Raw genomic sequence first — 24,763 nt, 5'->3', positions numbered from 1 at the left:
ACTTAGCATAATACCCTCCAGGTCCATTCCTGTTGTAGCAAATGGCAAGATCTCATTCTTTTTTGTGACTGAGTAATACTCTATTATATATATGTACCACATCTTCTTTACCCATTTATCTATCGATGGACACCTGGGTTGCTTCTATATCCTGGCTACTGTAAACAATGCTGCAAAAAATGTAGGAGTGCATGTATATTTAGAATTCATGGTTTTATTTTCTTTGGGTAAACACCCAGTAGTGGAATTACTAGATGATATGGTATTTCCACTTTTTTAAAGATTTTATTTATTTATTTGAGAGAGAGTAGGGATGGGGAGAACAGAGGGAGAGAATCCCAAGCAGACTCCCCGCTGAGCACGAAGCCCAATGCAGGGCTTGATCTCACGACCCATGAGATCATGACCTGAAATGGAAACCAAGAGTTGGAGCCTTACCAACTGAGCCACTCAGGCGCCCCATAGTAGGTCTATTTTTAATTTTTTGAGGAACCTCCACACTGCTTTCCACAGTGGTTGCACCAATTTTCATTTCCACCAACAGTGCACAAGGGTTCCTTCTTCTCCACAGCCTCAGCAACACCTGTTATTTCTTATCTTTTTGATTCTTGCCATTCTGACTGGTGTGAGGTGATATCTGACTGTGGTTTTAGAATCAGCTCCTCAATATCTATTTTTTGAAAAAGGCCGATGGGACAGCAGTTCTGCTATAATGCTTGTTTTGAAAACTTGAATTTGTTCCAACACAATTGATATATTAGGGAATAATTTGAACATAACTTAGGTGCAATTTCTTCTGCAAGAAGCACTAGGGGAATGCCGACAGCTGCACACCAGCTGAGAATAAGACTTTGAAGGAGCTCCAACATGCTGGCGTTCACCATGTTTGTCACTGCTGGTTTGTTTTGTTTTGTTTTCACTTTTTTTTTCACTGTTGGTTTTTAAGACTATGCAGAGCTAGAGAGAGGGGATGAGAACATGGCAAGTTAAAATCCCACAACGCTCACTGCTCTTATCAAGAGTCAGCTGTTTTTTCTTGAATAAACACTCCCTAAGTTGCTGCAAACCTTTGATTAATTTCCAGAGTTATGAAAAAGTTGCTTCTGATAATTTTTGCCAGTTTCTCATTGCTTTTACGGAGGAGAGAATTTTCAGAGGTCCTTACAGCACCATTTTCATTGACATCATTTCCTCCCTTCACGTCAACTTTCCTTCACAGCCAGCCCTGGTGCCATGTCCAGACACCAGCGGCTGCCTCATGTTCTCGTGTCCCTCTTGCCTTCCTCTCTTCTGTCGTACTCTTTACTGCAGGATCCCCGTCCTGATCACACCTGGTTGCCTTCTTACTCCAAGCCTGCACATAAGTAACTGAATTTTGCTGGAGAAAACCATAAAACCTTACTCAAGTGAGCATTCCACAAAAGCAGACAGTCTTACTATAATTAATCAATACTTTCCCACTCTTAAAGAGAAGTAGAGAAATGGGTATTGATTCCTAATTTTTCAGTTCCCATGCAGTATCACAGATATATGTATCTCATTTCCTGCCCTCAGATGCTGATGAGATTAACTGTTTTATCCTTATTGTCTGTTGAATCTTTCTCCATACTCTTGCCAATTATTTTAGTTTGCATTCTTTAATTAATAATGAATAATAATTTCTTCAGGTTGAATGTTTCCTTTTTAGTAAATTGCTTGCTAATGTCCTAGATCCTTTAATAAATTGCTTGTTTATGTCCATTTTCCATCAAGGTTTTTTTTTCTTCAAGATTTTATTTTTAAGTGGGGTGCCTGGATGACTCAGTCGGCTAAGCGTTTGACTCTTGGTTTTGGCTCAGGTCATGATCTCATGGGTCATGGGATCAAGCCACATGTGGGGCTCTGCACTCAGCAGGGAGTCTGCTTGAAGATTCCCTCTGCTTCTCCTCCCACTCACTCTCTCTCTCTAAAATAAATCTTTAAAAAAAAAAGATTTTATTTTTAAGTAATCTCTACACCCAACATGGGGCTAGAACTCACGACCCCGAGAGAGGAGTCACATGTCCTACCAACTGAGCCAGCCAGGCACCCCAAGGTATGTATTATTTTTCTTGTTGTCATATATGTTGCAAATCAACAAGTTTGTGTGTGTGTGTTTTACTTTGGAACCGAAAGCAAATACTATTGGTCAGAATTGGTGTTTCTTAATGACATTTAAACAACACAACTTGTAATGTCCTATACCTCTTTGTATCCCAATGAGCTAAAAATGTTCCTCATACAAAACATAAAGGAGGTTCAAAATTTACTGTGGATGATGACTGAAATGATACAGGAATATCTTGGAGCAAAAGGTTCCTAATTCCCAAAGGCTGTTTTCTAGAGAAGACAGCCTGGCAAATGCTTGACATAGTCTTGTAGAATTTAAGAACCAGAAGAAAGTTTAGGAGATGATATATTTCATTCTGGACAATTTAAGAAATTTAAGATAATTTAAGAAAATTTAAGGGGCGCCTGTGTGGCTTAGTCAGTGAAGCGTCTAACTCTTGATTTTGGCTCAGATCATGATCTCAGGGTCGTGAGATTGAGCCCCATGTTGGGCTCTACCCTGAGCATGGAGCCTGCTTAAGATTCTCTCTCTCCCTCTCCTTCGACCCCTCCCCCCTACCACTCTCACATGCTCTGTCTCTCTCTAAAAAAAAAGAAAGAAAAGAAAAATTTAAGAAAATTTTAAAAATTACATTAAGAAATTTAAGAAAAGGATAAACAGCTAAAGAAAGTGTAGGGAATAATAAAGTTTCCAGGTAAAAAAAGATCTTGAGAAAATTTTATTCCAACCTATCATTTATTAAATGAGCCCCAGAAAAAGGAAATAACTAGTCAAAGATACACATCTAGTTAGAATCTCACTGGTTATTCATGAAATGAATGGACTTCAAATTGCAAAGTTAGACTCCAGTCTGGAAAGATGAAAGCCAAATGAACATAGGATGTGGATAGGGTAAATGTAGATACTTCTTTTTTTTTTTTAAGATTTTATTTATTTATTTGACAGAGAGAGACAGCGAGAGAGGGAACACAGCAGGGGGAGTGGGAGAGGGAGAAGCAGGCTTCCTGATGAGCAAGGAGCCCGATACGGGGCTCGATCCCAGGACCCTGGGATCATGACCTGAGCTGAAGGCAGACGCTTAACGACTGAGCCACCCAGGCGCCCTGGATGTAGATACTTCTTGAGACTGAAGCATTTAAATTTGAGATCAACCAATGAAATACTACTTATATGTTTAGTAGGCTACTGCCTAAGGAAAGATAGGAATACTTACACACACGCACATAGATATTTGATTACCATTTTAAACAAAATGGAAGAATAAACCATAAAATTTGTACAAATGTTATCTATGAGGGAGAAGGGAGTAGCATGGAGAGTACAGTAAAAAAACAAACAAACCTCTTTGAATATACCTTGTATAGATCTGATTTTATGTAAGTATTTTACATAATCATAAAAGAAAAGTAAAAATTATTCTCTAAAACAACAGTGAAATAAAACAAATGAATTCAACTGTAGATTGAATTGGTGGCATAACCACACAGAGGAGCTATTCTAAGTATCTTTAAAACAAGTAATTCAGGTATATATCTCCAGTGGGATGTAACCCAAGGACAAAAACTCTGCAAAAAAATATATTTTTAATTGTTTTTAGTAATCATATCAGTACTGGTATTGGTATTATTTTTCAGAAGCTACTGCGTAGGTGGTGTCAGGTAAAACAAGTAATCATACTGGTGTTGTCAAAAACACTAGGACTTGGAGCATGAGAGAAAGGAGATTGTAAGGAGATGTAAAATCATTGGGGTCAATAAAAACACTGAAGTTCTGAATTGTGACTGGAACATCAGTATGCACTCAATGTATTTTATGTTACTGAAAAGGCTTGGAAATGATGTCCAGTCCAGCAGCAATGAACACTTTAAGAGCCCAGATTGTGGTGTTATAAATCCTTTTATCTGCTAAAGGCGATTACAGCTCCTTTGAGAAATGACTGATTCCAGGTCTGGGGCAGAAGATGTTCAAAATTTCCTGGAACATCTTGTCATGCCAGAAAGCGGAGAAACCATCAGAGTACTAGGGTTGTATCAAAAGATCTCAGAAACTAATTTGAATTGGCTCCTACAGGTCAAAGATGGGACATTTTTAATATCAATAAGGGTGATGTTTGCAGTGGAATAAAACACATAAAATAGGCTTAAACCAGGGTGCCTGGGTGGCTCAGTCATTAAGCATCTGCCTTCAGCTCAGGTCATGATCCCAGGGTCCTGGGATCAAGCCCCGCATCGGGCTCCCTGCTCCGCGGGAAGCCTGCTTCTCCCTCTCCCACTCCCCCTGCTTGTGTTCCCTCTCTCGTTGTGTCTCTCTCTGTCAAATAAATAAATAAAATCTTTAAAAAAAATAGGCTTAAACCCATACATTCATAACACTTTTTAAAATATCTCATCAATCACCTTTAGAGAATGCTAGTATAATAACTCATTGATTTAAAAACTGGTAAATGGCGGGACAGAATCAAGCATTAATTCTGCCTTTCCTATATAAAATGCAGCTCAGATTCATCAAATCACGGTGAGAGGAAATTCCTATTTGTAAAAGTATTCTAGCTAAAAAATGAATAAATAATGTTAGACTTAGAATATCACTATTCTGCAATACTAATGAATTAATGAAGCTAGGCAATGATCATCAATAACTACTAACATCACAGAAAAACAGCTAGTATCATATGCTTCTTGATGAAACATACCACCACCATCTATGATGTGACCTTACTAAGACAAGGAATAATAACAATAAACCAGAATCTGATCAAGTCTCTAATCTTAATTCATATTTTCAAGTCAGTGGGATCTCCACTAGGGCCAGGGCCAAAATACCCGCACATGACTCCCAGTGAGCCTGCTTGGATTGTCCACAGACCAGTGGCTTGGGTTCCAAAAGCAAGAATCCTAGAGATTGAGAAAACCTGGTTGAATAAATTCTATTTTCATGCTAACTCACCTTCAAGAGTCGTTAAAACGTACCACCCATATGCACTGAGTGTTCTGCAAAAGTTCTTCTGACATTGAGGCTAGAAGCCCTTAAAAGCTAAGGACAAAAAGGGTCTTCCGAAGACCTAAGAGAAGAACCTGTATCTGTGGGGAAACACAAGGACTCAAGATAAATCCATCTGTAAGCAACAGGAGCGGGCTCCACTTGTTCCATGAACTTGCTTGCAATCCTTCTCACTTATGAGACCTGTAGACAGAGGCTCTGCTTCCTATCCTAAGAATTACAATCTATGGGAAAGGTACTATTTATTTTCCAGGCAGGAACCCACTAGTCTTGGCAGACAGGCTTTGGGATCTGAAGCCCAACCCCATGAGGCTGATCACTTGTCTGCATGCCCTGTAAGAATGGTCTTCATGGAATGCAAGGAAGCTTGCATTGTATTTGCCCAAATCCTTGTGCTAAACCCAGCACAAACAGAGCTCAATTCAGCACCAATGTGTGATAATGTGTATAAAGTGTTGCCAATCAGGGATACCAAAACTTTGGGATCCAAAGTTTTATTGGGGGTCAATCACATAGGCATGCAGTGCCCGTGTAACTGACCTTAACCAGTCAATCTCCAGCCCCCAGAGGTCAAACATGTCTCAAGATCTTGGGCATACAAAGCCACTTTTATCAAGCAGGATACTCCAAGGGCTCAGAGTTCATTTCCCAGGAACCAGTCAAGGACCAGTCCCAAAGACTTTTGAGATGTATACAGTTTGAGCAAGCAAGTCCTCCTGAGTTAACCATTTACTGACACTCATCTAGCACATACTACATGTCACCCTTTATTTTTTTTAAGATTGTATTTATTTATTTGAGAGAGAGAGAGAGCAGGGTTGGGATGGGAAGGGTGAGGAAGAAGCAGATTCCCTGTGGCGCAGGGAGCCCGATGCCGGACTCGATCCCAGGACCCTGGGATCATGACCTGAGCCGAAGGCAGATGATTAAACCACTCAGCCACCCAGGTGCCCCATGTCACCTTTTATTCCTAATGACATTTTTACCATGTAGGTGGTGTCTCCCCAGCTAGGATGGAGGCCAACATAAGAGAAGCAACTGCCATAACTTTTAGTATCTCAGGGGCTTGAAGAATTCCATATATTAGCAGATAGATGCCCAATAAATAATCGTATTTTACAATCATGCCAGTGGCCCTTGCTCAGGTTGCGCTATGCCTAGGATATCCTTCTAGCTCCCTTCTACCTATTATCACTACTCCTAGCTGTCCATCAGTACACAAACCAATTTGTAGTTCCTTGTGAGATCTTCCCCAACCGTTCTGGCCCACATTAAGGTTTTTCTTCTCTAAATTCTTGACATATTTCCTGTCCAGATAATCTATGTGACTTTTTATCATATTCAACCTTGAAATGTTACTTAGCTTTCATAGGACTAAGGCTCTTCTCCCAACTAGACTCTAAGCTTCTGGAGAAAAAGGACTGGATCGTACTTGGTTTTTTGCCTTCCCTTTGATGCCCAGATGCTATGATCTGAATGTTCCTGTCCCCTCAGAAGTCATATGTTGAAACCTAATCTCCAATGTGATGGTGTTTCGATATGGTTAGATCATGGAGGCAGGGCCTTCATGAATGGGATTAGTGCCCTTATAAAAGAAGCCCTAGGGAGACCCCCTGCTTCTTCCACCATGTGCTGTTACAGTTACAAGATGCTGTTTATGAACCAGGAGGAGGGCCTTTACCAGACCCTGAATTTGCTGGTATTTTGGTGTAGCAGCCCAAACAAACTAAGGCACCAGGTCAGGGCCTTAATATAGTAGCTATTAAATAAATATGAGATGGTCACTGAAGATAGACATTCCCTTCTTCTCTGGGCCTTTTTAACTTCTCTCTGCTGAGGCCAGACCAGTGCTTCATAAACAGGTGGAAAGAGAGAATGCTTTGTAGAGAAATGAATTGTAACAATGAATACTCAGCACAGAGTTTTTGCAAAGACTAAAGCTTTTTATTCCGACCGGGAGTCATCAGTTTTCTGAAGATGTTACTCTGAGCCCTTGGTGGAGAGGACAGCCTCACTGATGCTCTGAGTGATATAATCTATGTTGCAGGCATTGATACAGCTGAAGTTGATCCGACCATTCTTGGGAAGGTAGATATGCTTTTTCTTGACCAGGTATTCCACCTGTTGGACTGGTGATCATCCCAGGGTCTGAGATACTAACTCCCCTCTAGTCCAGGGTGGATTACAGGTGATAGGAAGTGCCAGCATTTCTGGGGATCCAGAAGGGTCTTTAAAGCAACTCTACTTCCCTCAAATCAAACAGCTAGGGACTGGTCACCTAGTCAGTGAAGCTTTAATGCTCAAATACAATCCCAAGGTCAGAAAAGGGGGAGCTACCCCCTCCTAGACACTTACAGTTGAGTCCAAGATAGCTATGGGTCCCATTCTGGTCTGTGATATGATCCCAGGAACCAGGCGTTCCCAGGAGCCGGAGCTTCTCCTTCACCTTTTCCTTGATCAGCATGATGTTCTCTACAAGCCCTTTCAGACTCTGCTTCCTGCCAAAGAAAAGACAGCAAGAAATTAAAGTATGAGGTTTCCCTGCTGTCAAGCTCCTCATTGCCATTGCACTCTCCTTGCCTTCAAAAGCCCCAAGGATAGTGCCCGAGGGCGCACTGGTGGAGCCCAGGATCTGATTACAAGTGCGAGAGGAGTTTCAGCCCATATTAATTTATGGCCACGCAGGCTTGTAGGCAGATTCTGCCAGAGTAGCAAGTCCTTGATGCTGCCTAATCTCCTGCAGTCTGGAAGACTTCAAATAATTCATTGGCCTATGTCCCAAAAGAATGTCCTCTTGCCCACTCCCCCAAGGTGTTGGTACACAATGAGTCCTCAGCAAATGTTGATGAATGAATGGAGTCAAAGAGGCAACTGGGCAGGAAGAATCCTGTGAATGGGCAAGTCTGTATGTATGTCTAGAGGCTCTACCATCCCTTCCCGCCCCCACCCTTTGCCCTTACCATTCTTCCTGAAGAGCAGGGTTACAGAGGATGGAGGTGATAATGCGAGCCCCCGTAGTAGGAGGGTTTAGCCACAGGGCCTGGGTGAGTTTCATCAGTTGGGAGAGGACGCATAGCAGGAGCTCGTTGTTGAGTGCTACCACGACCAGGATCCCAACTCCTTCATCTGCAGCATTGGGACAGACAGCCCCTCAGTCTCCTTCTCCATTACCAGGGCCTTCCCTGATGACTTTACCTCCAACCTTGCAGAAGAGAGGGTTGGACTACTGGGCCCCCCTCCCAGCCCAGCCGAGCAGGTATCCAGATCCCAGGAAATTGCCAGAGGCTCTTCTTCCAGAAAAAAGTAGCTATAAATAAGAGTCTCAAAGATGGGGAATGCCTGGGTGGCTCAGGCAGTTGGGTGTCTGCCTTCGGCTCAGGTCATGATCCCAGGGTCCTGGAATCGAGTCCCGCATCGGGCTCCCTGTTCAGCGGGGAGCCTGCTTCTCTCTCTACCTGCTGCTCCCCCTGCTTGTGTTCTCTCTCTCTCTCTGACAAATAAATAAATAAATAATCTAAAAAAAATAAAAAATAAATAAAATGTAAAGAGTCTCAAAGATGGGAAGCACTTGAAAGATCACTAAGTCCTCCCCTCACCTTATATCTGAGGAAAGAGAGGCCCAAAGGGGCAAAATGATTTCGCAGGAGTCAGTCTTGGGGCACCTGGTTGGCTCAGTCAGTTAAGCGTCTGGCTCTTGATTTCAGCTCAGGTCATGATCTCAGGGTCATGATATCAAGCCCCCTGAGTTTCTCTCTCTCCCTCTCCTTCTGCCTCTCCTCCCTCTCTCCCTCTCTAAAATTAAATAAATAAATAAATAAATAAAATTAAAAAAAAAACTGGAGTCAGTTTTAGTAGCTAGTTTTAGGAACTGAGCTGAGACAATACCGCAGAACCTGACTCGTAGCTCAGTGCTCTTCCCTTCTGCCTCCATCGTACTCTCTCTGGAGGCCTTGGCTCTCTCCAGAGGGTAGGAGATATCAAGCACAACATTTGTGCCATGGCTAAGGCACCACTTCAGCACGAGGCCTTCCCCTCCCCTTTGGCCCGTTCCATACCATAGATGCCAAAAGTCTTGGACAGAGACTGGCTGCAGAAGAACTCAAAGCCTTGAGACACGAAGTACTGTAAGAATCTAGTATCTTCTTCCAAGTCCCCGGTGGATAAACCTTGATTGGGAATGTCAAAAAATGGGAATATCTGCTTGCTCTGTAGAAGAAAGAAGATTGGAAAAAGGATGAAGTTGGTGGAGGAGATGGTAGATGGCGAGAGGGAAGAAAGTCCAGCGAATGTTGGGCTCACCTTCATGCTGGCCATCAACCTTGCCCACTGACTTTGTGTCAAGTTGCAGTCACCAAGGTTCCCAAACACAAAGGTACAGCCATGTGGGGCCTGCTGCAGGTAGACACTGTCTCATCAGGCACTTCCCCTACCAAGTGGGAGTGGCACTAGGGCATATGGAGGAGAAGTCATCCTCCATGTTGGTTCCTACTAAAGGGCCAAGCAAATCCAAGCCTAGAAAAGGCCTTTCATGACAACAGGGGTGGTGGGGACGAAAGGAAAATAAAACTGTAATCAGGTCTGGGGAGAAGTTTCTGAGCGGGGCCCCTCTACCTCCACCACATCGAGGAGCACGTTGGAGTCTATGCACAGCTGCTTGGAGTCCCAGAAGGAGTATTCACAAACTGTAAAGCCCATGTCCTGGAAGACGAGTCCGTAGGGTTCTGTGGGAACACAGCCCCCCTCCAGCTGGTACTGAGGAAATGGAGGCAGACATGCCAGGGAATGGGTCTGAGGGTCACTGGGGGAAGGTGGGACAATAACAGGAAAAGGACAAGCATACTTGGCTTGTCTACCATCTTGCTCATGAGAGAGTGAGAAGGGCAACAGTGAAGAGTGCAAATGGGGTGGGACTCAGGAACAGGAGAGAGGGATCTTCTGTCACCCCCATTTTGCATAATAACTCACCTTTTTTGGAAGAAATAATGTAAACTATTTGAGAATCCTTACGCCAGATTTTGAGGAACTGGGCCCCAAGTTGGAAGGCTCCATTGTCACCGACAGTGTGCACACCCCCTACCTGCCAACAGAAAATAAACACAAGTAACTCTTTAAAAGAGTGATAATGATGCTACTACTGCCTCAGGTTCAGATGATTCCTTCCTGGAAAGAACCTGTACATCAGCAGTGTGTGCTGATGCAAAGAACAGTGGCTTCAGGTTCGGATCCTGGCTCTGTCCCCCGCCGACCAAGTCTCTGGACTCTGAGTCTCACGGTCCCCTCTGTCAATGCCAGGAAGCCCTCCAACGCCCCTTTCTGGTTAAGGACTATGCAGCCCCGGAGCTCCGCTCCCTGAGTCCGGGTGAGTCAGCAAAGGGCCCTTCATCTCACCCTGTTCTCCACAATGACTTGGCTGTGCTTTCCAAAGAGGAGCTTCAAGGAGGCCTCAGTGAATGATTTCATGCCCTTCACGGGCACATACTCGTAGTTCAGAGAGGGATCATACGCGATCTGCAGTCGGATCTTGGGCACCACGGAAGACACCCAAGGATGGCCCTCGCTGGTCATGCAGACTGTGAGGGAAGCCACAGAGGGAGCTCTGGATGCCCAGCCTCAGGGCCTCCGAGTCAGGGCTCTGCAGACAGCCCACAAACAATTCATCGGGCCCAGCTTTCTTGGGGCTTTGGAAAGTTGCCCAGGAAAAGACAACTTTCTTTTTTTTTTCCTTCCCCTTTATAAAAACAATGTGCCGAGTGAATGTGTATAATTTTTGTCTTTTTAAAGAAGACAGCTGAAGCTTATGCCATTTTTTTTTAAACCTGTGTCATTTTAAAGGGCAAACATGACATACCACATGGGAGTTCTAGACCCATGAGGCTAAACAAAGGTAACCCCAACTTTCACAGTGGCTAGGGCTGGCTGCATTTCAGAAGGGTCCATTTGGGGAGCCATTCTTAGTTCAGGAACAGAAGAGGAAGGGGAGGGGAGAAGGAAGAGGCTGAAGAAAGCAGAGTGCCCATGCAGACCCCGAAGCATCGAACTGGAGGATAAGGCGTAGCTCTTACCAAATCCCCGGAAGCCCCCAGGTAAGGGCAAAGGGCACAGAATGACCCGGGACATTTTTTGCACTTTTCCCCACCGGGCAATTCTGTTAACAAGAACAGAGCTCTCCACTTGCAGAGGCGTGGCTACCTCCCAATTCCTCCGTGGCAACGGCAGACTGTTCTCCTAGAGGCAATCAGGATAAGAGTCTTAAAATGCTCCAAAACCGTAAGGCATCTACCTCTAAAGGCCAGGAAAATCTTGTTAGGACAATTGTCTTGCTTGTAGGTCTTTAACAAGCTGCCTTCTAGCCTCTGGGCTAGGGGCACATCCATGAACACCGAAAGGGTAGGCATCGCTGAAATACAAGTACAGCCAAGCCTACTCTGTTCCCTGCTCCTGTTCCAAAGCCTTCCTCCAAGACCGGCCCAGCCAGGCCTGCCTCTTCCCGGAACCCTGGCAGATCCAATGCAGAGGCTCTGGACAACTGGTCACCAGAGCAACAGAACCCTACAATCCCCAGTCTCCGTGGTGGCGATCCCCAAAGCCTATGGGAATATTCCATGGCAGTTGAGGAGGATCCCCTGAGAGAGTGGGCAGAGATGGGGGAGGAGGGAGGGAGGACCTGGAATTCCCAGGGACCTCTCTTTAACTCACTGCCTTCTCTGGCTCCCAGTTGCCCAATCCAAAGTAACAAGGCAGCCCTTGGAAGATAGGGCAAGCCCGGCAGCCCAGGAACGGAGCGCAGAAGTGAAAACCTCAGACCCAGCAGTAATGCAAGTTGAGGGATACATTTAAAAAGCTTCTACTTTTGTTTTGCTAAGGGCCCCAGATTTTAAAAGGAATAGAAAGAAAGCACTGTTTCCTTCCATAGTTATTTTAAATAAAGAATCCTATGTTTAGAAACAGGATAAGCTGCAACTTGGCAAGCCAATCCTATTTTCTCTCAGTTCTAGAGCCAAGACTTCTACACTTGTTAACCTATTCAGCAGTGGCCCAGCAGCAAGTGTAGATGGCAGAAATCAAGGGCGCAAAGAGCTGGCCTCTGTAGGATCAGTCTTGTGATTTGCTTCCTTTTTTTATTTTTTTAAAAATAACTTTGTAGGGGGCGCCTGGGTGGCTCAGTCGTTAAGCGTCTGCCTTCGGCTCAGGTCATGATCCCAGGGTCCTGGGATCGAGCCCCGCATCGGGCTCCCTGCTCTGCGGGAAGCCTGCTTCTCCCTCTCCCTCTCCCACTCCCCCTGCTTGTGCTCTCTCTCTCGCTGTGTCTCTCTCTGTCAAATAAATAAAATCTTTAAAATAAAATTTGTTTAAAAAAATAACTTTGTAAGTGATTGTTATAGACATTGCTGGTGTCTCACGCAGATACCCTTTGCACGGCCCACCCCAAAAAGGTCAAGGCTAGACTTGACCTGGGACCACATCCTTGTAAGGCCCGTTTCCCCTTCACAATTCTGCTTCCTTACAGGTTCCTCCTACATTGTGCTCCCTCTGCAAATCATGAGCCCCAAATCCCCTTCTCAGGCTATGCTTCCGGGGAACTTGCCTACGGCAAATGATTATGAAAATCATCCCTATAATTGTAGAAAACCTTAAAACCTCAAAAAACTATAATGACGAACACCGATTTGCTACAATCAATCTACAACCACACTTAACATTTTGGTGCACCCCCTTTCAGTTTCTCTTCTATGATGTTTATATTTTAAGACAATTGAAATCAAAATGTACATGTAATTGTCATCATACATTTTTCACTTCACATTTCAGCTGTGAGAATTCTAACATGTGCGCCAATCAGAACTGTTCCTGTTGCAAGTAATAAAAAACCCAAGCCACTAGCTTGAGCAAGAGAGATCTTTTATTGGCTCTATAACTGGGCAGGCCAGGGTACATCTGACTTGGATCGCAGTTCAGTCCCGAGTATCAACGTGTCACCAGAGCTCCAGCTTCATTCCCTGTGATTTCCTTGGCTCTGCTCTTCTGGATGCTTCAGCTTTGTTCTTCTGCTCTGGGCACAGGAGCAAAAGTGAATGTAGTGAGTGCAAAATGATACCCATTTGAAAGAAATTTACAACGCAGCTCTATTTGCAAATAAACAAAATGCCAATTACTAAAGGCATGTTTGAATTAATAATGGGACATCCATATAATAGAATTCTATGCAGCTCTTAAATGTAGCCCTCTGTGTACAGATGTGGAAAAATCTCCAAGATACCTCCATAAGTAAAAACCAGGGAGGTACAAAATAGAGAGCAAAGTGGAGGAACATTTGGGGGGACGTATGGGGGGGAATAAAAGATACATTTGCATGTATAGGCATGGAAAATCTCTGGAGGGATACACACCAGTAGCAGTTCTGCCTCTGGAAAGCAGAACTGAGTGGCTGATGGACAGGGATAGGGAAGAAAGCTGACTTGCTTTTCACTGTACGCCATTATGTACTTGGGAAATGCTAAACCAAACGCACAGATTTCCCATTCAAAAACCGTGTTCATGTTTTTAAAAATGGCTGCAGCCTTTCGGACATCACACCCTTACAGTCCAGAGGAAGGGAGAGCATCTTTTCTCTTAGGTCCCTGGAAGAACGAGGACGTTTTCTTCCCTGAAGCCCCCAGCCTCCTTTTTCCTTTCTCTTGGCGGCAGTGAGTCACTGGCCCATCTCTGACCTTATCATGGCTGAGGATGGGATACTCTAGTGAGTTTAAGCCAACTACCTAGAGCTGAGGGTGGGGTGGATCCCTCCCAGACCACACAACTAAGAAAGGACAGAAGGTTTCCCTAAAAGAGATCTCAAGTGTTCTTAAAAATGGGAATGGGGGGAAGGGATGCTGGGAAGGCAGTCAGCAAGTGTTCACTGCATCATCCATTCTGAAGTCTTAAAAACCACCAGTTTTAATGCCTATTTTTATGTGTGTTGGCCTTGTACTTCCAAATCCGATAATCATCCAGGGTCCCCGTTGCTGTCTCAGCAGCCATGGGACGCAGGGAATGTTTTTCTCTGGACCACCCCAGGCTATAGATTGTGACAGCAGGTGGGCAGTCATCATGGAGGAGTTGGCTGGCTTGGGCCACAGGCTCTGCCTGGGAGCTGATCAGCCTCTCTCAGCAGCCCAGGTACAAACATGGTTCAATTAACTAGAATAACCTGCCTTTTCCTACACAGTATGGACCACTAGCTGATCTTAGTCTTCCCCAGTTGTTCCTGACTATTCTTAGGGTGTTCTTGTGTGACTTTGGGGAAAATTCTTTCACATTCATCCAGTCCTAGCCTCCTCGTCCACATCTGTTTCTCAGCACATCACTTGGGTGCGGCGTATTCCCACTGCCACAGGTACCAGTGCCCATTCTGACAACTACAGGACCTCAGTGTGAATGCCGAGGATCCATTCTCTTAAAGCCTCCAAAGCCGTAAACTCTCACCTACCAGAGCAGTCAGTACATGTCTATAACCCTCCGAGTCCCCTGAAAATAGTTCCTTCAGCTCTTATCTACCTCCCTCTTGGCCACAGCACTCAGATGTAAGGCCCACCCCCACCCCCACCCCCACCCCCCGCTGTCAACTAGAGCCTCATAGTGGAATGGACAGAGGAGGGTCTTTGGTGCTAGGCAGATCTGGCTTTCCATCTCAGCTTTTCCCCTTAGTACCTATATACTCTTAGGTAAGTGGTTTAAAATATCTCCACCTCAGTGTGCGCATTTTATTTTTTTTAAGATTTATTATTTATTTTTAGAGAGAGAGAGCGTATGCATGAGTGGGAAAGGCAGAGGGAGAGGGAGAGAGAATCCCAAGCAGACTCTGCACTGAGCACAGAGCCCAACATGGGGCTCAATCTCATGACCCTGAGATCACGACCTGAGCCAAAACCAAGAGTCCAACGTTTAACTGACTGCGCCACCCAGGCACCCCCATGCATTTTAAAATGCGGATAAACCAATATTATAGAATTGTGTGAGGTTTATTATGGAAATGAGCGTGTCCCTCAGGCTACCAAGAGAGACAGAAACTACAGAATCAATGTCTAAGGAAGTTTTAACTATAGAATTGATAACATAGAGTATTTGGTGGTTCAAACTAACATTTGAACAGACTAGGTTCAGAAAATTAACTAACCCAGAAAATTGCAAGACTCCAATCTTCAGGTTCTAGTAACCATGCTCACAGAAGTTGGCTGCCAAAGTGGAATAGTCCTCACAGGCTCAGCCAAGGAGGACAAAGGGTAAAGAAAAATCCTAAAGAGCTGGGGGAGGAGGGTGCCCTTATTAGCTGATCCAAAGAGCTCATTCCATTGCTAGGAACATGGATCCAAAAAATGGTTGCACCTGAGGTCCCTGTCCACATAAATGTGGTACGTGCTCTGGACAAGTGATCACTGTGTGTTGCTCCCCTTCCCTGCTTTTCTAGATGGCCTTTATAGCCATTTCTCTCCCAGCATTGAACATTGGATGTATTAGGGAATAAATTCAGTTTTAGTCCATAAGCTGCAGTATTATGGCTAGCCACTTTCAGATGAAGAAAATGCATCTCACTCAGAGATCCTGACTCTGAGCTGGATGTTGGACATGAGTTTGGGTTGTTGCTTTTGGGGAGGAGAGAGTGAGTTTTTACCTGCATGCAGAAACATCATATTATGTTAGTTTTGATCATTCTTAAAATTACATGTTTGTGGAAAAAAAATATGGGCTGATAAGCTTCCAAAAGGTGGAAGGTGGTGATTTTTCACTAAGTCCACCAGAAACCCTTTCCCTATTCTTTCTGGTTGCAGGTCCCACCCCACTCTCCAGCTTTGGTCCCTGAATCCCGAGCACCAGAGCTTGCTCGGAGAAGAGGCATGTGGCTCAGACCTGGGCTCTTGGAGTCTTATTGGAGCTGGCAGAGAAGAGCCGTTCATTACTCTCTAGTCATAGAGCTATAAGGAAACGACCTTAAAGCTCTCAGAAGCTACTGGCCCCGCCACGTAGGAAACCCCCAAAATGACGCCAACTGCCGGTGAAGAGGAATTGGAAAAAAGAATGTTAGTTGGCTCAAGTCTCCTGTCAGTACCCGTTTCGATTCTTGGTTGCAAGCAACAGAGATGGTCTCTAGCTGATTTATGTATAAGAGAGACTTATTGAAAATATATATAGTAGCTCACATAATTGATAGGGAGGCTGGAGATTTGGGAGCAGGAAGCCCAGCCACCATCAGACCATGAAAGGAAGCAGGTGGGGACCCTACTGCTGAACATCAGATGATGCAGTGACTGACCCCACCCTCACAGTCCTCTGCTTGGCCACCAAGGCCGGCTGCCACTGCAGGTCCCAGATATGGGTCTTTGCTGCCACAGCTACTGCTGTGGATCAGGACCCTCCATGGTCCTTCCTTCCCAACTTCCCGGCTCTGAAGGACCACAGACCAGGAGTCCGTGCCTGATTGGCTGAACCCACTCACGTGATCCTCTGCCCCGCCCCCAAAGCTCTAGTTAAGGGGTGGGAGGAGAGAGGGTCTGGTCTTTACAGCTTAAGTTACGGCAGGTGGGTACTGCCTTCCAAAGAGAGTCAGAAAATGGGGAATTCTCCAAACTTTAGAAAGAGGTGCACACGATGGGCAGCCAAAAAAAGACAATTTTCACAATTATATCACCCCTTTCCCTCTCTCCTCCAACACCCCACACTTCCTCCCAGTAGTCTCAACTACTGAGGGTACTTATTTCACAGAGACAGGAAAAGCTATCGGAAGAGAGTTTCACGGGCGCCCATCACAGCTGCCCATCTACTTGCATAAGTACCCGCCTCCTCTGTCTTTTCTCTTAGTACCGTGCTTGAGCCCACCTCTTCTGGGCCCCATCTCAGTCCACCCTCTGCCTTTGTGCCCTGTGTCCTGGCTACACTGTCCTGCAGTTGTCCTTCCTCTCCTCTGTCGCCAGTCCCCCCTCTTCACTAGAACATTCTCTTGAGCATACAAACAGGCAGCGAAACTCCCATCTTAAAAAACAAACAACACTCCGGTGACCTCCCCTCCCCTCTCCAGCTGTTACGCCGTGAGTCAGAATTCAACCAAAGAAGCAGAACTGCTGTGAGCGATGTGGGTATTGTAGGAATTAGACCTCACACAGTTGAAAGAGGACCCAGGGAAAGGAAGGTCCAGGGGAGGGAATTGGAGATTTAAAGAAAAATCCCCAGGCGCTGTGTGGCTCAGGCGTTAAGCGTCTGCCTTCGGCTCCAGTCATGATCCCGGGGTCCTGGGATGGAGCCCTACATCGGGCTCCCTGCTCAGCAGGAAGCCTGCTTCTCCCTCTCCCTCTGCCCCTGCTTGTGTTCCCTCTCTTGCGTGCTCTCTCTCTCTGTCAAATAAATAAAATCTTAAAAAAATAATAAAGAAAAATCCTTAATCAGGCTTCCTGAAGCACCCCCAGGTGGGCAAATCAGAGTTTACAGGGAAATCTGAGAAGCCAGACACATCGAGCTGCAGAATTGGGACTCAGAGGGGAAATGCGTGGAGAGGTCTACGGGAGGATAGGGCTTCTCTGCAGCTCCCACGTCCGTGGGTCTGTAGCCACATGCCCAGTGGTGTGTGATCCGACAGTCGGCAGAGCCCACACTCTGGAAGCAGAGCACCTGCTCTGGACCTGGCACAGAGGAGAGTCTGAAGACAAGCCAGGCCCTGCCCAGCACCTCTGCTTTCTATATCTCACTCTGAAGTCCTTCGGGTATTAAGGGGTGCCACTTCTCTTCTGCCTCTCATATCTTCAGCAGGTTTCTCCTCTTTTGGTCAACTCTAACCCAAAATCTAACAAGAATTCTGGGAAACAGGATGCCCAGATTCATTAAGATGACAACGAGATCATCCACCCACCACATTTCTCTGATCCTCTTCAGAACAGTAACTATAGAAAGAATGTTTTATACTTTCTAGCTCCACTTCTTCACCTCCCAAGTTCTGTCGAGCCCACTCCATCACCTCCACGCCATCAAAGCTGCTCTCATCGAGGTCACAAATGACAATGGTGTGTTCTCCGTCCTCCTCCTCTTATTCGATGTGTCAGCAGCAGATAACACAACTGGCCGCTTCCTCCTTAAAACACTTTCCTCCCACGGCATCCAGGATACTACTTACTGGTGCTTCTCCTTTCTCCCCACTGCGCTGCTTCTCAGTTGCCTTTGCTGGTTCCTTCTATTTCTGATCTCTAAATGTTAGAATGCTCCAGGCCTCGGTCCTTGGAATTCTTTCTTTCTTTTTTTTTTTTCCCATGCCTGAAGTTGTTTTATTTTTTTCCAGCTTTATTGAGATCTAACTGTCATATAACAAACATTGTGTAAGTCTAAGGTGTACAATATATTGCTTTGATACACTCTGAATTTTTCTTTTCTCTTTCTATGGTCACCATGCCGGTGAGCTCATCCACTTCCATGAGCTTAAATATCCATCTGTCAAATTTATCTATCCAGTTCCAACTTTCCTCCTAACCTATAGGTTTGGAAATCCAAATGCCTATTGATATTCTAACAAATAATTAATAGACTTTTCAAATTTATTGTGTCCAAAAACTAACTCATAGTTTCATATCCCACTTCCCTTACCACCCCCCCGCCCAAGTTTGGTAAATGGCAAGTCCATTCTGCCAGGTGGTCAGGCCAAAAGTCTTGGTCTCATCCTTGATGTCTTTTTCTCTTATACCCTACATTCAAGTCTTTGGCAAACTGTATCAGTTTTACCCTGTAATATATCACTGTTACTGCCGAGATGGGTGGATGAGTGGATGAGCACAGTGTACAATCTGTGTTTAGAAGGATGACAGAGGGTACTGTCTGTGTGAAGATACAAAGACAAAGAAAATGAGTTCTTTAGTAAATGTAAGTGTGGTTGCATTAACAGTGTATGGGGGAGGAGAGAGGTGGGAAATCAGGTAAGGAAGGTAGGCACTGTCCATTTAATGCCACACCTCTGTGTTGATGGGTCTGAATCTTACCCCAAATGCTTTAGAAAGCCATTGAATGATTTTAAGAAAGGGAATGACATTGTCAGATTTATATTTTAGAAGAATCTCTCTGGGGGCTTGTGGAAGATGAATTGGAGGGTAGCCAGAACTCGGCAGGCCAAGTGGAGACTATTTTAGTTAATTTGGTTAAGAAGTGATGAAGGCCCGAGCTATGGCAGGGGCTAATGGGTAGACTTGCCAGATGTCCTCCCTAAAAATACCAGGCACCAGACCAAGCATCGAGGGAGATGTTGACGAGCAGGGGCAGTCCTGAAAAATATCCACTTAATTTAAACAATATCTTGTGTGTCAATAATAATTTCCACTTTTTGGGCGCCTGGGTGGCTCAGTTGATTAAGCGACTGCCTTCGGCTCAGGTCATGATCCTGGAGTCCCGGGATCGAGTCCCGCATCGGGCTCCCTGCTCGGCAGGGAGTCTGCTTCTCCCTCTGACCCTCCTCCCTCTCATGTGCTCTCTCTCATTCTCTCTCTCTCAAATAAATAAATAAAATCTTTAAAAAAAATAATAATAATAATAATTTCCACTTTTTTTTTACAACTTTTCTATCTCCTGTTTTTTAAAGAATTTTTTATTACAACAACTTGCAAAAAAATGTTAAAGGACAGAAAAGGCAAAGTTTAAATATTTTTTCGTTTCATGAGGTCAAAAGTCCAATACCAGACCACCCAGGTCAATACCAGCTAGCCAGCAACCCTACCAAGGGGAGGAGCATGAGAGTGGGTTAGGGGTAAGAACTAGTTTGTTCTTAGGACTAGTTCTTCCCGGGGTGCCTGGGTGGATCAGTCGGTTAAGCGTCTGACTCTTGATCTTGGCTCAGGTCATGATCTCAGGGTCCTAGAATCCAGCCCCATGTCCTGTCCATCTGTCCGTCCATCTGTCCATCCATCGGGCTCCACACTCAGCAGGGATTCTGCTTGAAATTCTCTCTCCCTCACCCTCTGCCCCTCCCCCACTCGAGCACGCTCTCTTGCACGCATGCGCGCTCTCTCTCTCTCAAATAAATAAATAAATCTATCTTTAAAAAAAAAAAGTTCCTCCCTCGAAAATGGGAAGAAGCCATCACTCAGCTAGACTCTGGATCTTGAGGTTGCTGGAGCAGTAAAATTTGCCATCAGCTCCATATGTTTTTCCTTCCCCAAAAATGGTAGGAATTTCTCCATTGGAAAAGCAGCTGTCTATACTTCTTCCCTTAGTTCCCCTCCCTGTGGTTCTGGGAGAACGTTCCAACATCAATTAGGTTCAGACTTGGGTCCGGGGGAGGCCTGGGAGGAAGGGCTCACTCACATGATCCGGTGACTGGAGAGAAACCAGAGACACTGTGGGTGGTGCTGAGCTGATCCAAAGCTCTCCTGTTCCCACTTCTCTCTTCCCTGGGAAGAAGTGACCCATCCCTTCTCCCTTCTGGGAATACCAACAGTGGAAACAACAATTCTTGGTTCTTGCTAAAGAGATTTTTGGGAAATGTGTTTGCTGTGTCTTTGTGGTATAAAGGATGGCTCCTCACTAGCAACTCAGAAATAAATCACTTTTGAACCTTTAGCTTCCCATTTTCTTAAAAAGGTGTGTGTGGGCCAAGGAATCATAGAATGACTAGTCATTCCCTCAGGCCTTCATGAAGGACAAAGACTAAAGGACCCCGTTCCTCAGACACTCAAGCAAGAGTCTCTGATAGTCCTTTGAAAGAATAGTAAACCATGGCAGGTCATGGGATCTTCCTGAGCTTGTGGTCTCACTGGAGTTTTGTTTCTGATGGGAAACTTTTAAAAACACCACCAGAGAAGGGCACCTGACTGACTCAGTCAGTGGAGTGTGCAGGTCTTGATCTCAGGGTCGTGAGTTTGAGCCCCACGTTGGGTGTAGAAATTGCTTAGGTAAATAAACTTTAAAAAACAAAACAAAACAAAACACCACCAGAGAAGGACTGTTATAAAGAGCAGCCTTCGGGCAGAATTGTGCAGTGAATCTGCATTTGTTTTCTATTGTTGTGTAAGAAATTACTACAAATTTAACAGCTTAGAACAACACACATTTATTACCTCACAGTTTCCATGTCTCAAGAGTCTGTGTACGGGGGAGCTGGATCTTCTGCTCAGGGTCTCACCAGGCTACAGTGAAGATGTCAGCCAGGGCCGCAGTCTCATCTGACGCTCAGTGTCCTCTTCCAACTCACGTGGTGGTTGGCAGGATCCACTTCCTTGCACTTGTGGAACTCATGGTGGCTAGCTTCATGGAGGCCAGCCAGAGTATCTTTCTGACTTCTTCCATCTCTGACCTCTGACCTCCTTTTAAAGGGCTTGTCTGATTAGGTCAGGCCCATGCAGGCTAATCTGCCTTTTAATTAAGTCAATTGATTAGAGACCTTAATTACATCTTTGAAATCCTTTCACCTCTGTCATCTAATATAACATAATCACAGGAGTGATATCCCATCACCTTTGCCATATTATTATTTCCTAGAAGCAAATTATAGGTCCCACCCACATTCAAGGGGAGGGAGTTATACGAGGACAGGGGTCCTTCAGAGTTCTCAGTTCTGCCTACCACAGAGTACGAGCTTCTGGAGAGAATAGCCCTTTCCTGAGGGGCGACTGGAGTGGATGATAATCTTCAAGATGAGAACTCTCAGTTAAAGGATTTATAAGTGTCTCTCACTATAGTGGGTGGAATGGTAGTCCCCAAATATATGTCAACCTGGAATCTCAGAATGTGACCTTATTTGGATTAAAGGTCTTTGCAGATATAATTAAGGTAAGGATCTTGAGATGAGATTATCCTGGATTAAGATAGGCTCCAAATCCAATGATGTGTGTCCCTATAAGAGACAGAAAAAAGACATACATGGACACAGGAAGAAAGTGAGGAAAGAGGTGAGATCGGAGTGAGATATGTCAACAAGCCAAGGAATGCTAAAAATTGCCAGAGCCACCAGAAGCTAGGAAAGAGGCATGGGACAGACTCCTCCTCAGAGCCTCTTGAAGGAGCCAGTTCTGTCGACACCTTGCTTTCGGACTTCCGGCTTCCAGAATTATGAGAGAATAAATTTCTGTTGTTTTAAGCCACCAAGATCATGGCAACTTGTTGCAGCAGCCTTGGAAAATGAATACACTCATTGATCATTGTCCCTGTGCTAATCAAGGTCAAAGAGACAGACTTGGTGGACTCGGGGGCCACATGAACTCCAACTCTATGGAGATGCCAATTCCCAGAGATCAGGGATGCCCTAAGAGGACCAAAACAAGGCAGCTTTGTCACCCAAGCTACATTCATCACAGAAGGTCAGCAGATGCCCATTCATTTATACCCTCCTTTATTATCCCTTCATTGATGAATTTGTTTGATTCAGCTGCTGTTTAAAAAAAAAAAGGCTAAAATAACTCTGGCTTAAACAAGATACAAGTTTATTTTTCTTTCATGTAAGAGTCTTAAGCATAAGCAATCCATGGTGGACATGGTGCCTGCACACTTTTGAACACCCGGGCTCCTCCTATCTGGTTCTTCTGCCACCTGTAACACAGGGTCATGACCTAAGATGGCTGCTTCAGTTCCTACAATCACACCTGCATTCCAGCCAGTGGGAATGGGAGAAGCGGATGTGGAGGATATGCCCTCTCCCTTTAATGGCAGACCTGGAAGCTGTATACCTCAATTGGCTAGAACGTAGTCACACAGTCACACCTGTATCTGCCAGGAGGCTGTAATGTCTTTAGCAAGACCATGTGCCCAGCTAAAACTTAGGGGTTCTATCACTAAAGGAAGAAGGGAAGAATGGAGACTGGAGAGCAACTTCTGTCCACAGGAGACAACAAACACAAGGTCTGACTTGCTCAGTGGCTTCTCAAATCTAGGGCCCAGGGAGAAGGGAAGAAAGGTCCAGAAATGGAAATCCACGAATAGATAGCACCCCAACCACCCTTCTGAGTACAGGATGAAGCAGAACCTTGAAAGTGTGGGTTTAAAACAGCAGGAATAAGATGAACATGGAAAAGCTAGGATGATAGTATTCCTCCTTCCCCATGATACCCTCTGTTGTGGGTTGAACCATGTCCCCCTTAAAGATACACTGAAGTCCTAACCCCCAGAACCTGTGAACGTGACCTTATTTGGAAATAGGGTCTTTGCTGATGTAATCAAGTTAAAAGGAGCTCATACTGAATTAAGTCGGGCCCTAATCCAATGACTGGTGTCCTTACAAAAGGAGGGAAAATGTGGACACAGACACACAAGGGGAGCCGGCCGTGTGAAGACGGGGGCAGAAGTTGTAATGACACAGCTACAAGCCAAGCAATGCCAAGGACTGCCTGCAGCCGTGAGAAGCTACAAGAGCCAACCAAGGAGTCCTCCCCTAGAGCCTTCAGAGAGAGCGTGATCCTGCCAACACCTTGATTTTTTACTTCCAGCCTCTAGAACTATGGGAAAAGGAATTTGTTATACCGGGCCTAGCAAACTAAGAGATCATCTTCTTTTCTGGTTCTTTAGGGCTCAATTCTAATGAACCTTTCCTATAATGTGCCCTAAAGCTCTCACATCCAGAAGTGCCCTCTATCCTAAACTCCTGTCCATCCTTAAGATTTAGCTCATCACAAATGCTGCGTGGGAAGCGGACGGGTGAGTCAAACCAGGACCAAATGTCAGGCACAGGCCAGACCAGAGTCTGAATGTGAAAAAAGAGCCGTGTGTGTGTGTGTGTGTGTGTGTGTGTGTGTGTGCGCCGTGATGTGGATATGAAACCAGGGGCACCTGTCTGAGGCGGGGATGAACCTGCAGAAGAAAGATCAGGAGGGACATGCCCACCCTGGCCAAAGACAAGTCCAAGATCTAGGCTGTCTGTGGAAGCAGGACTATCCACAGACCAAAACCAGGAGGCCTGAGACGAATCCTTGCTCCCTACTCCGATGACACTACACCGGAAGAGCCTTATCGGTTTCCAAACTGTTCTATATGCAGTCTCCCATTTGGTCTTCAAAACCAGTCTGCATGAGCTGAGTAGAACAATAATGGAATCTCCATTTGATTCACAGGCAAACAAAATGGCAAGTAACCTGCTCAGTGTCACATAACTGATTATCAGTGTGTGTGGAAGGGAAATAAAATGAACTTTGGAGTCTGGTAGACTGGGTTAAAAGATATTTGATTTCTATGAGGCTCTACTGTTTGTTGTCACTTCAACGTAACATTTCTAGATCACCTCTTACGGTATCGGCATGTGGATCGGTGCTCAATAAATGGCCATTTCCTTCCTTCTCCCTTCCTTGCTTCTCCAGACCCAAATTTGGTGCTCTCTACACTACCAGTGTTGCCTTTCTCAGACTACAGTAATCTTGGCTACTTACAGTTCACCTCTCTAGAAGTCAGTTTCTTCATCCACTTTATCAAAGGACTGGACTAAATCATTTCTACGATCTCTCCCAGCTCTGATAGTCCCTGGCCTTAGGAAAACCGCATTCCTGCAGCCCCTCTAGTCAACAGACCGGCACTGCAAAGCCCACACCTGTTGTACCTCCTATAACCATCAGGGGGCGCCCAGCCTGGGGCGGAGCAAGACGGAAACTTGGACGCTCTCTCTGCCTTGGACTGCACAGAGCTTTAGGAGAGCCAGCCATCCCAGGCACCCTCATTCCCCTTCTAAAGGCAAGAGAAGAGAGAAAGTCAACCTTT

General features: G+C 45.2%; 1 protein-coding gene across 1 annotated transcript; it reads right to left on the bottom strand.

Annotated features, from left to right (window-relative positions):
* Positions 1-7,012: 7,012 nt before the first annotated feature.
* Positions 7,013-11,640, bottom strand: GOT1L1 (glutamic-oxaloacetic transaminase 1 like 1). Its single transcript, XM_032413543.1, has 9 exons — positions 11,370-11,640; positions 10,478-10,659; positions 10,055-10,166; positions 9,701-9,810; positions 9,389-9,481; positions 9,145-9,295; positions 8,050-8,215; positions 7,445-7,587; positions 7,013-7,218 (listed from the first exon to the last, which is right to left on the bottom strand). The coding sequence occupies exons 1-9, from the start codon at positions 11,482-11,484 to the stop codon at positions 7,070-7,072; spliced, it is 1,221 nt and encodes a 406-aa protein (XP_032269434.1). The 5' UTR covers positions 11,485-11,640; the 3' UTR covers positions 7,013-7,069.
* Between the last annotated feature and the right edge of the window lie 13,123 nt (positions 11,641-24,763).

The sequence above is a fragment of the Phoca vitulina genome, unplaced genomic scaffold, assembly GCF_004348235.1.
Source record: "Phoca vitulina isolate PV1807 unplaced genomic scaffold, GSC_HSeal_1.0 scaffold15, whole genome shotgun sequence".
Taxonomy (NCBI): Eukaryota; Metazoa; Chordata; class Mammalia; order Carnivora; family Phocidae; genus Phoca; species Phoca vitulina.
Note: the sequence above shows the minus strand (reverse complement) of the source record. Positions and strands in the feature narration are given on the sequence as shown.

Bases quoted from the DNA above. Each gene is read 5' to 3' on its own strand.
- GOT1L1 (XM_032413543.1), bottom strand. From the start codon at position 11,484: ATGCCTACCCTTTCGGTGTTCATGGATGTGCCCCTAGCCCAGAGGCTA. The intron at 8,216-9,144 runs GTATGGAACGGG...CCAATGCTGCAG, and splicing joins CAAGACTTTTGGCATCTATG to ATGAAGGAGTTGGGATCCTG. The intron at 7,588-8,049 runs GTAAGGGCAAAG...TTTCTTTGGCAG, and splicing joins CCTGCTCTTCAGGAAGAATG to GAAGCAGAGTCTGAAAGGGC.